The following is a 12,971-nucleotide window of genomic DNA, read 5'->3' as shown; positions in this document are numbered from 1 at the left end:
TCATCGGGCGTCAATAGAGTAGCGGAAGCAGGATGTCTACCTCTCGACGTTCTCAGTGAAGCCTTCTGCATTCACCATTGACACATCACGCAAGATGGAAAACACTTCCTTTAGCGATTTAGTAAAAGCTGTGCCAACTGAAGGTATTGGGAAGCAGTTCGAGAAAGGACTGATGATGATATATGGCGTTTTTTGGCGCAAGGGCCATTTGATGGCCAGAGAGCGCCAGTTCATGGGACAAGAGATGTGGACAATGATTGTGATTAGCGGCTGTATAAGGGCCATAAAATTCCTCGCGGTAAGGCGGGCAAAAACATACAAGTAATAAAATCATGACCATGCCGTGAAAGGTGTGTGTGGTGCGAATAGATGAACAAAGTTGGTGATAATAAAAGACGATGGTGGATATGTATGGCATTAGCACAAGTGCCTCACTCATTCATACCCTTGCGTCCAAGGGCCGTGAGGCAAGTGCTTCCTTGCGTAGCCACAGTAGCGAAAACCTCTCAGGAGAGGACGGAATGCCCGGGTACATGATATGAAAATTATGAATTTCTTTTAAAAACGCTAGCAATGATTTATAACTAAAAAGCGGTTCCCTACCGACGAACATTGCAGGGTGTAAAGGTATATGTTGTCGGTAGGGTAATGGAAAGTGTTGTTTTCTTATAGTGTCCAATTATTTGCACTGAATTAAAATGTGAAGAACTGTTAGTGCTTCACCACATCTGTCACACAACGGTGGGTCGCCCCCGGACAAAAGATATGAGTGTGTTGTGTATGTGTGTCCTATCCTGAGTCTCGTTAGTATTACCTCTGTATGACGCGATTTTGACACTGGAAGCCAATGACCAAGGTGTGGCTTAATAATGTGTAGTTTGTTTTATGTGTGTGTATCCCACTTGCTCTGCCAGTAGTCCCTAAGGTTTCGTTTGAGAGACGGCTTAAGATCAAGGGCCAGGATTAATATGGGTGTAGGGGCAGTGCTTTTGTGGACGGATGCAGCGAGCTGATCCGCCCTCACGTTGCCTTCGATCTCACGGTGCCCTGGCACCCAGCGCACTACAACATGCTGTTCGAGTGTGTAGAGTTCGCACAAAATAGAGTAAAGTGAGACAAGGACCGGGTTTTTTTGTTTTTTAACACTGTGCAGAGCCGTTACCACACTGAGGGAGTCTGTATAAATTACTGCTTTTTGTATTTGTAATTGTTTGGTGTGTTTAGCTGCCACAAGTATCGCGTAAGCTTCTGCTGTGAAGATACTTGTGCCTGGATGTAGAGGGCCAGCATCCGAAAAGGATGGGCCGACAGCAGCGTAGGACACAGAGGAGTTGGACTTGGAGGCATCTGTAAAGAACTCAGGACGTGTGTATTTGTGTTGAAGTTCCAGGAAGTATGTTCGGATATGGGCAATAGGCGCATGTTTTGTAACTTCTAGAAAGGACACATCGCAGTCTATAGTCTGCCATTGCCACGGTGGCGGATATGCTACAGGAGCAATTAAACTGTGTTCAAGTGAGACTCCAGTTTCCTCAGCTAGACTTTTCAGGCGAACTGAGAAGGGCTGCCTCATCGAAGGCCTGTTTTGAAACAGAATTGAGCTCGACAAATCATTAAGAGTAGAGTATGAGGGTGCTTCTTATCCGCTTTCACCTTAAGGAAATAAACAAAGGACATGTAAGTTCTCTGCAGGTGAAGTGCCCACTCATTTGACTCAACATAAAGGCTAATTGCTATGGGGTTGGTGCGAAAAGCGCCCGTAGAAAGGCGGATGCCCAAATGGTGCACGGGGTCCAGCATCTTCAAAGCACTTTGAGTTGCAGACTGATAAACAACGGCCCCATAATCTAAGCGGCTGCGAACGAGGCTTCGATACAGATTCATGAGGCATTGCCTGTCACTACCCCAAGTACTACGTGACAACACTTTTATAACATTCATGGCTTTTAAACATTTTGTTTTTAAATACTTAGTGTGTGGTACGAAGGTCAAGTTGTTGTCCAAGATTAAGCCTAAGAATTTATGCTCGGCTTTGACGGACAGACGTTGCCCGTTCAGTGGAATGTCAGGTTCCGAGTGCATGCCTCTCTTTCGAGAGAACAAGACACACGTGCGTTTTTGTGGGTTAAGTTGAAATCCGTTTTCATCTGCCCATTTGGAGACCTTGTTTAAACCCAGCTGAACCTGCCGCTCACACATTGCCACGTTGCATGACTTGAAGCCAAGCTGAAAGTCCTCGACATATGTACAATAGAACATATTGCGGAGATGGACAAGTGCAAGGAATTCATTTTGATAATAAAAAGTGTGCAACTAAGCACACCACCTTGTGGCACGCCTGTTTCCAGGACAAATATTTGTGAGAGAACACTGCCTACACGGACACGGAATGTTCGATTGGACAAGTAACTCTCAATTATGGAAAGCATTCTACCGCGCACACCCAGGTGAGACAAGTCTCTTAATATGCCAAAACGCCACGTTGTGTCGTAAGCCTTTTCGATATCGAGAAGCACAGAAAGAAAGTATTGTTTGTGGACGAAAGCGTCTTGGATCTGTGCCTCGATACGCACCAGATGGTCGGTGGTAGATCTACCTTCTTGAAACCCACATTGGTATTGGTCAAGCAGATTGTGTGTTACAAGGAAATATAAAAGTCGGCGGTTTATCATTTTTTCAAAAAGTTTACAAAGGCAGCTGGTTAGTGCAATTGGCCTATAACTTGAAACAGAGTAAGGGTCCTTGCCCTGCTTCAAAATAGGGATAACAATGGCTTCTTTCCAGGAAGTAGGTATGGTGCCAGAAAGCCAGATAGCATTGTATAGGGAGAGTAAAAATTTTCGCGTTTCAAGCGGCAGGTTTTTCAACATTTCATACATGACATGGTCGTGGCCTGGGGCAGAATTACTGCAGGAATTAAGTGATGTTTGTAGCTCAGCTAAGTTGAAAGGTTGGTTGTATGCCTCGTATTTTGTACACTTGTATTCCAGTTTCTGCTTTTCGATTTTTGCTTTATATCTTAGAAAAGCTTCAGTATAGCGTTACGAGCTAGAGACCTGCTCAAAGTGTGCACCGAGAAAGTTCGCCTGATCTTCCAGGCTGTCACCCTGTGTGTTTACGAGTGGGAGTGAATGCACTTGTCTTCCTGCTACTCTACCAACCATGTTCCAGACTTTAGCCTCTTGGGTATAAGAATGAATCCCCGATAAAAACTTGTGCCAGCTTTCTCTTCTGGCCTGCCGACGCGTTCTCCTGGCCTGAGACTTCATTTTCTTAAATGTGGCAAGATTTTCGGCTGTCGGTGAGTTTCGAAGCACCCTCCATGTTTTGTTTTGCTGCCTGCGTGCATTTTGGCACTCTGAGTGCCACCATGGCACACGCCGTTTTCGATGATGTCCATTCGTTTGTGGTATGCTTTTTGTTGCTGCATCGATCAGAGATGCTGTGAAGTAGTCGACAGCCGCTTCAATGTCTAAAGTGCATATGTCGCGCCAATTTATATGTATGATGGTATAAAACTGTTCTCAGTTGGCTTTGCTTAATAGCCATTTTGGAACCTGGGGCGGGCATTCAGTTGATGTAGGTGTGCTCAAAACTACGGGAAAATGGTCACTTCCGTAGGGATTAGTGATGACTTTCCAGTGAAGTAGAGGCACAAGCGATGGAGATACTATGCTCAGGTCTATTGAGGAATAGGTATTGTTAGCGAGGTTATAATAGGTTGGTTCTTTCCGATTCAGGAGACACACGCTTGAAGAGAGAAGAAACTGTTCAATCAGTCGACCTCGGGCGTCACAACGAGAGTCGCCCCATAGCCTGTTATGTGCATTAAAGTCCCCTAGAACCAGATAGGGTTCGGGAAGCTCATCCATCAAAGACTGGAATTCATGTTTGCGTAGTTGAATACGTGGAGGTATGTATATAGAGCAAACGGTGACAAGTCTGCCTAGAAGCACCACTCGAACAGCCACTGCCTCAAGAGACGTTTGGAGTTTCAAGTGTTTACGTGCTAAACCTTGCTTAACTATAAAAGCTACACCTCCAGATGATGCCACGGCATCATTACGGTCTTTTCGGAAAATAATGTAACTGCGTAGAAAGTTGGTGTGTTTAGATTTTAAGTGTGTTTCCTGTACACACAGCACTTTTGGTGAGTGAAGGTGTATAATTTCTTGGACATCGTCGAGGTTAGTGAGAAGGCCTCTGACATTCCATTGTAGAATCTGTGTTTCCATATTTGATGGAAAGTGGTGCTGTGTGTACGCAAATGAAGTGGCTGTTCAAGTGGGAAGTTGTAACTTAAGTAGCAGGGCCGTCGTCGGGCCCTGTTATTGGTTTCTTGGTTCTTTTGGCGCGCTCTATGGAGCCACGCCGCGCTTCCGGCGCCTGAGGTACCGTGTTTGTGTCCATTGCCTCACGTGAAGCACTAGACGCCCTCGTACGCGAGCTGCTGCTACGTAATTGCGACCTCGCCTGGTGAGACGTGGTTGGTCGACCCAACGACCCTGGAGTCGCCTGAGTCTCTGGCTTGGTAGGTGGAGCAGGCTTGGCTGTTCCACCATGGGGGCGGCCACCACACCCGATGGTTCTCTCTGCGTGGGCCTAGGTAGTGGCGGGGGGTGATGCGACGCTGCCCCCTGACGCGCCGCATCAGCGTAAGTTGTGCCGTGAAAAGCCGAACACCTTCGGCGTGCTTCCTTGAAGGAGATAGTTTCGCGAATCTTCAGTGTAATAACGTCTTTTTTCTTTTTTCCACTGAGGACAAGAACGTGAATATGATGCGTGGTCTCCGTCACAGTTTACACAATGTAGGGTTTCATTACAATTGTCAAAGATGTGGCCTTTGGCACCGAATTGGGCACAAGCAGGTCGACCACGACAGCTCTGAGAGCCATGGCCGAACCTTTGACACTGGTAACATCGGCGGGGGTTTGGTATGTAGGGTCTGATCGGTGTCTTTGTATAGCCAGTTTCTATTGTTTGTGGCAGTTCACTGGTGGCAAAGGTCAGTACCAAGTGTTTCGTGGGGGTTTCCTCATTGTTCCTTCGGATAGTGATTCGCTTCACGTTGGTCGCATTCTGTTCTTTCCAGCGCTCGAGGAGTTCCGCCTCCGTCAGGTCAAGGAGGTCTGTGTCAGAAACAACTCCACGTGCAGCATTCATGGATCGATGAGGTGTTACGCTGATGGGGATGTCACCGAATGTTGCAAGGTTCTTTAGTTTGTCAAATTGTGTTTTGTCCCGGAGTTCTAAAAGAAGGTCACCACTAGCCATTTTTGTAACTTTGTAGCCATCACCTAATGTGGCTGTCAGGGACCGCGATGCTATGAACGGGGACACAGTTCTGGCTGTTTTGTTGGGCTTCTCACTGTGTACATGATAACGAGGGGATAGTTCTTTGGGTCGGCTGAAAAAGGAAAATTCTTCGGTGCGTACGCGCTTTGAAGCGGCACGATCATTGAGGAGTGGAAAACTTCTCTGCATGATAGAGAAATGTAATTCAGTAACAATGGCGGCCACCCACCACGGAGCCCAACGAGGTGACGCTACAAGGTTCATGAAACGAGAAACATGCAGACGCCAGCCGTTCACCGCTACGATAACCTAATGCGCGTAGGCCAAGGTTGGCTAGTTGCACAAGGTTAACCCAAGCCGCCCATGAAAATGGGAAAGTAACAGAAGAAATTAGAGGACAGGATAGATTTAAAGAGGAGAAAAGACGAAGATGTGGGGGAGAGAGAGATAGAAAAAGGCGACTGCCGATTTCCCCTGGGTGGGTCAGCCCAGGGGTGCCGTCTACGTGAAGCCGGGGCCAAAGGGGTGTGTTACCTCTGCCGGGGGGCCTTAAAGGTCCAATCACCCAGCGTCGGCTCAACCCCCAGGATCCCCTTTTCCCCGGACACGGCAAAGCCACGCACGGCTAGGCGTGGGAGGGAGTAGAAACTCCCCCGTTAGCTCGGGTCCGTGGTGTCGCTACACACCAAACGCCTACTTGCGCAGGCGCCCCTGCGGGGCGAGAAATGACTGCCCTCATCTCACGGCCTTGACTTTTGTCCTTTGGATGCCATGACCTACGCAAATCTCTACACACATTCCTGGTATCAACTAGAAAATTGTTGTGCTTCATGCTGTTATTTTCCTAATAACCCTTGCAACTATTGCCGTGAAGTACTGCAGCTCGGCTCACATTTTTACCCACGGGTCACGCCCTGAACAAAGTTCATCGTTTAGAATATACGTATCTTCAACTGACCGCGGTGTTTATCTTACCGTCTTGAACGACCAACAACAAGCACGTGGGCTAAAATTTACGTTATCCAAAAAGCCATTCGCTATATACAGCGGCAGGCTCCTCGACTATGAATCACTTTAACGTATTCAAAAGCAGCCCTACCACACAAGTATACAAATTATCTCCACCCGATGAAAACATCCGGTTGCTTGACAGATTGGTTACATCCACAACACCAAAACTACTACTGGTCACACTGTCATACCTCAGTAGATTACGGGACACTACGGCGAATAGGAAATGAAAAAGCGCACCTAGCTGTACGTAGAGGCATGTATAAAAGCGAAATTCGGCAAACATAAATCAGATGTGTTAACAATGGCAAAGAAGTACACCCACCGAGAAAAGATCCAATTATGGTAACTTTCGCCTCGAGACCTTTTTCTCCGCTCCATAGACTCTGCCTTGATTTGAAGATCAAGATGTTTGCAAAACCTTCCTCATCACCTCGAGGCACTGTATCACTGACTTCGCCGCAACGCAGCTACGTCTGCCGCCTTGGTTGGACCATTGATCAAGACTGTCACAAATGTGATTCTTTATAACCAGACGAACCTGTTTTGTTAGCTTACCAGGCATGAACAGAAGTACGGTCTTGTTTCTAAAGTAGAATACCCTCACCTTCTCATGAACTGCTAGATTTTGTGGAAATACTTGGACCAGCTCTTCCTTTTCAGAAATGTCACATTTTAAGTTCTGTTCAGATTCCTGGGAGACATTAACCTAACAGATAATCTCTAACGCAACAGTTACGCCTACAAATGACTACGAAGCAACAGCAGTGAGCGAAGACCCAGAGCACGTACAAAGAGAGAGTACTAGGGAACGGTAAAGGCAATGGCGGCTGCAAGAAGACTCCGAAGTGACGGAAGGCCTATGCCTACGACGGCGTGTGTGGTACAACTCGAACCTCCGTGCGCTGAGAACATAGAGACAACATAGCATCCGCTTAACTAAAGCTTGGCAATGACGCAACGTATAAAAACCTGCATCAAGGCCTGAAGCAAGCTTAGAGCAACTAGATTAGTCATCACCATCATCAAGATTCGTTGTTTCAAGCCTTGCGGGGCTTTGCGAAAGCTTCGGCGATTGTTTGTCCTTTTAATGGAGTACTGGCACAATTTTGAGGCATGGCGAAAGACACATTTCGTTTTCTTTGGTACGCAGTGTCAGCCCTCTGCTAATCCTGGAACCAGGCAACACATAATTACTACTTTATTTTGAATTTATTAATGTATTTGTCGCCCAGCATCTGGTAGCCAGCTCCACAGTAATGTACATCAATCGTGGTGAGTATACACTACCTAAATTGCAGAAGTCGCTGTCGGAGTCAGTGAACGGCAAGTTACTCTTCGTTGTTTACGTGCGCCTTGGGCCACTGACATCAGATCACAAAAGTGCTGCTATATAGGACGTCACGAGTTCTTATCTTCGGCTACGCCATACCCTTTACAGCTCTCTACGAAACGAACACCTAATTGTCACGGCCAACACAATCTCTCTTTTTTTTCTTTATTGGTACGGGCAATGATAATATGTTCAATAGGCTTACCAGGTATAATTACTTTTCTGGGGTTTCTTGGCAGCAGTTATTTATTCAAAGCAACAATAACAAAATATTGAAAATTCAAGTCAGTACTTCTTTAACGCGGTAAATGATGCACATGGGCGTTGAATAGTAGCGTGTACCTCCAGCACCAGAAGGGCTAATAGTAAACATGTTCGGTTATAACACTGTCCAATTTGGGAGGAGACTTCCTTGGCTCTCGAAATACAGCTTTTTAAGTCAATACCATGTGATCATTAAACAGAACTAATTGCAATAATTTTGCCAACATTTTTTTTCACTCTCGTATGTACCAATTTAGCTTACCACCATATGAGGAAAAGCATGCCTTAAAAATATTGTTATGCCTTGATAAATTTCAGTGCAAACAGGTTCCACATTAAATATATATATATATATATATATATATATATATATATATATATATATATATATATATATATATATATATATATATATATATATATATATATATACACTAGAATGTATGGATGTGTATATGTGAGTAAACGTGTATGTGGCCCATATGTACCTCGTAAATTCGACGCGGAGGTGACCACCGCTGTAGCTCTGTTGGCAGGGCATCGAACTTGTTTTTTTAAGGTCACAGGTTTGGTCACTGCGAGCCGCACGTTATCTTTTGCGCCAAGTTTTTTTCTCATAATTACAATACAAATGCTACTTCTGACATCCCGTATACTTGGCATAATTGCCTGTTAGTTCTCATAGAAATTGCGTCTAACTAAGGTCTTTTTATGAATTATTACAGGCTACGCAAGGAAACGTTTCGCCATCAAGTGTGCAGGTTGTTGATAGTACATTGTTTCATAACCAAAATACGGAATTCATTGAAAGCTTATGTGTATAGCTGACATAATCGAACACTCTACCCCCATGACTGCACGCGCCATTTAAGGCCTAGTTTTACGCGAGGTCACTTTAGACCTCACTGGGCATAGACAATGAAGATTGATTGCAGCCTATGTCCTCTTTTCAAATGCCTTCTCTTTATGATGGATAGTAAGGATCAACTTGACTTATTTAAAGTAAATCAACCGTTCCCTAAGTCAACGCTTCAGTTCAATGAAGTGCTTTGATCTCGAGCAATCTTACTAAAATGCCAAGAAAGCACTGTCTGGAGATATAACAAAAAAATAAAGATACTTCCTTACACCTTCCACGATGCTTCCAAAAGAATGTCTTTGTTGCTGCGCTTTTGCGCAGCAGGGCTGAAGCGCCATCAGCAGTAGAGGGAGGTCAGTGCGCCCACTAAACGTTAGCGGCTCTCGGGTTGGTGAAAAACGACGCAAAATCCTGAAGCACACGAGTCACAATCTTCCAACGTTCACCGCCACAGTGCATTATTGTCATCCCAGGCTGTACATGTAGGAATGCACGAGCGCCGACTCATACGGGGCAGCCTGTCAACCTAGGCATACGTTGATCTCCGGTGTGAAATAGGTGCAGTCATGCGCTTCGACGCGGAACACACAATAGGACAATTTTGGGGGGAACGACAGCACGCGAGGTATATCCGGCAGACGGATGTGAGCGGTGATGAATATTGTGCACTGCGAAAGCGTTCCGCCACCGGTGAGTGCCGATTGCCGAAGCGTTGCAGTCGACCCTGGTGACAGCGGTAGACTCGGCAGCTCTCGGTTTTCTGCGATGCGCTGGCCGACGTAATGAATTTGCGTCTTGAAAACTCGATGCAGCAAAGGAAAAAAAAAAACTGGCGCCACCAATACTTTCTTCTTGGCTAACGTCCACCGCACTAGTAGTGGACCGAAAACGTAGTTCGCATCGCCGATTGAAACATGCGCCCGCACGAGTGCACAAACACCGGCGCACGGTGGCACTTCGTGGTCGGAAGAGGGGCCACAATCAGACGTAATGGCTCTGACGTCAGAGGCACGTGGATTCGGATTGTAGGCATCATATAGGCGCGATAACGGTGCAGCGACGAGGCTGGAGCGAGGGCTGCGGAGCCTTCATCGTGATCCCCATTGCGGACGCAAACAGCTGTGGCGCGCTCGCAGTTGAACGAGACAAAAAAAAAAGAAAACGAAAAAGACAGCAGCGAGAGTCAAAGCTGCATGACAGCCTCTGTGGACGCACCTGTCGGTGGGTAGGCAGAGCGAACGGTGCGTCCAGAAAGCAGCGCACCTTCACTTTCCCCTCTACGGGGGGGGGGGGGGGGGTGGAGGATGGGCAGGAAGCGACGGGCGTAGCATTCTCGGCGTGTTTGAACAAAGGAAGGGTGCGTGTTTCCGCCACGGCTGCAGCAACGCACCACTTGTTTTGTTCGAGGCGCACCCATCGGTCGCTCAAGAAATCGGCAGTCTTTTTCATTGTTTTGTATCTTTTTTTCATCAGAGCTCGCGCGTATGCTGCTGCGATAATTAGCAATGCCCCGCGCACTCATAATACTGGCATGTTGGATGAGCACGCAAATAGTGAGAGAGCAGACGACGACGATAAGGGCAAGAAACAGGTGAAAAAGGCTGCCCGTAGGTTCAGATACATTCACCTAAAGGAGTACTGATTATTTACCCCAGGGCAGGGGAGGATATGCACAACATCGTGTAGGTTTGCTATATTCTTCAATATCAACGCTTATCTTATCACTCCCATTGACAACGCTGCCATATCAACTAACGTACTATTTGCCAGCCGATTGTAATTACGCGCCAAGTTCAATGGGACCTAGTTGTGCAATTTTTTTCTCTATTTTTATGCTTCGCTTTGTTTATAGCTTTATCCATCACAACGCTGTATACTACAGACCCTGTCATGGCCCATTTATATGTCCTTTTATAAAGTATTCAACAATGTTACTCGCACAGTGCCTAACGATCAAGGGTAGATCAACAAATGAAAAAAAAACGATTTGAGAATTCACTTTGCTGAACAGTGCAATGTTTCTCTTTCTGTTCGCACATGAAAAATAACACGTTGATGAACTTTACAGGGGCACACCCACCATTAATCAGTCAGAGAGGAGGCAGGGCAACGTATCATTTCCATCCCCTCCTCCATTGCTAGCACCTCGTGTCGTAACGACAGCGTACAGGATGCGAAGTTGCATGTGTTCTTCACATGTAGGCTAAGTTGCGATTAAGAATTCGTCGGTAGCATTGGGTGTATTAAATGCTGACATACAATTACCGGATGTGGTGATATTTTTTTTCTTATTATTCCGAAATGCCAAATGATTCGCAATGAATATCTCAAACTCCGTGTAGCTTTTACGATTTTTAAAGTACGCGTATGCCCCAAATTGTCATGTACTACAGCTTCGTAGTATATAATAAAAATTTGTAAAAAGTTGAAAAGTTAATTAGGTTTTCAGTTAAAAAGTTAATTATTCATTTTTCGTTGCTTAGTCACAACAGCGCAAGGCTAACTGCGGCAAAGTACTTACGTCATTACATGGAGTTCGTGTGCGAAAACGACAGCAGCCTTACAGGTATATATTTTTTTTAAATCTATTGGTAGAAAAAACCTCGACGACTGGACGATGAAGTAGCTGACGGAATGAATAAAGGAGGTCTGGGGGAGTGGACGCGTCCTACCCCAGTGGAAAACAGCCTGCACTATTCTCATTCCCAAACCAGGCAAGAACCTCAATATAGACAACCTCGGGCCAATATCTCTGCCGTCTTGCGTTGGGAAGGTTGCGGAGCACGCCGTGAATCGACTCACCTGCCACCTTGAGGTAATCGTGGCATACGCGCACAATATGATTGGCTTTTGCGCCGGCCTCTCGCCGCAGTATTCCATGATTAAAGGGGCCCTGAAACACTTTTTCAACTAACCATGGAACTAATTCACTGGAAGAGCTTATTGCCTCCCTAATTCAACGCCGCAAGAATTTTAAGGGTCCGCCCAGTGTCAGTGGAGTTACAAAGGCTTGTCGCATGCTGCAATTGCATTCTCTCTTCTCTCGGCCCGACGAAAGCGCTAGAAGCTAAGTAGAGATAAAGCCCCTTTAAGCACGGTGGGATAGCAGGGCCACAGAAAAACGTCACGCGTACCTCGTGACATTTAGCACTTTTTGTTTCTTCTTCTTCGAATACGCGGCTTTTTTCAGTGTGGTCGCGCGCGCACGTGTGGACAAGTAGCGGCCTCCCACGACGATCTCTATAAAGAGCGAGCACGTCATGTTACAATCAGCCTATGGATGATAGATGGGCTTGCTGTGTGTGATTTTGGGGTATACTCCATGATTTGTCGAGTGCAGAGAAAGCAATATTCAGCTGATTTTGATGACTTATTATGAATTCCAGGCCGCGTGCTGTGCTATAATAGTTGGCTCGCGTGTTGTTGGGAGCCTCTACTACCGATCGGCAGCGTTTTCTGACCATACTCATTAACTGTTGCAGGGCCCCTTTAGGCACCAGATCCTAGATCGCAGAACGAGAGACATGACAGCTATACTCGGGATTGACCTTGAAAAGGCCTTCGACAACATCTCGCACGAATATATACTCACCTCTATCGCAGGACTAGAGCTCGGGCCCAAGGTCTAGAACTTTATTAGAGCATTCTTGAGTCGAAGAATCGACCGTCTAAAGATTGAGAGTTGCACGTCGGATGAAGTTGTCCTCGAATTCATTGAGGGATCAGTGATATCGCCCACTGTATTTAACATTGCAATAATCAGTCTGACCAAGAGACTGTCTCAAGTCGAAGGAATCAAGCATGCTATTTATGCGGACGATATTACAATTCGGTGCACCGTACGCAGTGAAGGCCGAGTCGGTAATGCGACAGGTCATCGACGTTACGGAGCAGTTCCTGCTTCCAACGGACATGGGGTGCTTCCTGGGCATGTCCGAACTCTTCCTGTACTAGAAAAGGCCACGGGTAAGTGACTATCGGGATTGGCAGCTTGCTTGTGAAAGTGGAATTCAACCCCACACTGGTGACGACTCTCCAATTCCCAAGGTCGACTCTATCCACGTACTCAGCGTGGCCATCAAATCAAACAGCGCTAATGGCATGGCGCTAAAAAAGATTGTTTCGAAAAGTGGCAATACACTAAGGCTGATTTGAAGAATCGCCAAGAGGCACTGAGGACTCAAAAAAGACATCTTAAACAGACTGAAT

General features: G+C 46.2%; 1 protein-coding gene across 7 annotated transcripts in view; it reads right to left on the bottom strand.

Moving 5' to 3' along the window:
• Positions 1-9,992, bottom strand: part of LOC119168997 (serine/threonine-protein kinase haspin homolog) — a 133,872-nt gene extending 123,880 nt beyond the window's left edge. For 4 of the 7 annotated variants that reach the window (XM_075890841.1, XM_075890842.1, XM_075890843.1 and 1 more), the window contains exon 1: positions 9,032-9,992. In XM_075890841.1, coding sequence (XP_075746956.1) covers positions 9,032-9,100 — 69 coding nt within the window. In that variant the 5' untranslated portion in view covers positions 9,101-9,992. The remainder of the gene's footprint in view (positions 1-9,031) is intronic. The other 3 variants (XM_037420162.2, XM_075890839.1, XM_075890840.1) reach the window with 1 other exon arrangement.
• Positions 9,993-12,971: the final 2,979 nt, after the last annotated feature.

Source organism: Rhipicephalus microplus, chromosome 3, assembly GCF_043290135.1.
Source record: "Rhipicephalus microplus isolate Deutch F79 chromosome 3, USDA_Rmic, whole genome shotgun sequence".
In the NCBI taxonomy this organism is placed as follows: Eukaryota; Metazoa; Arthropoda; class Arachnida; order Ixodida; family Ixodidae; genus Rhipicephalus; species Rhipicephalus microplus.
Note: the sequence above shows the minus strand (reverse complement) of the source record. Positions and strands in the feature narration are given on the sequence as shown.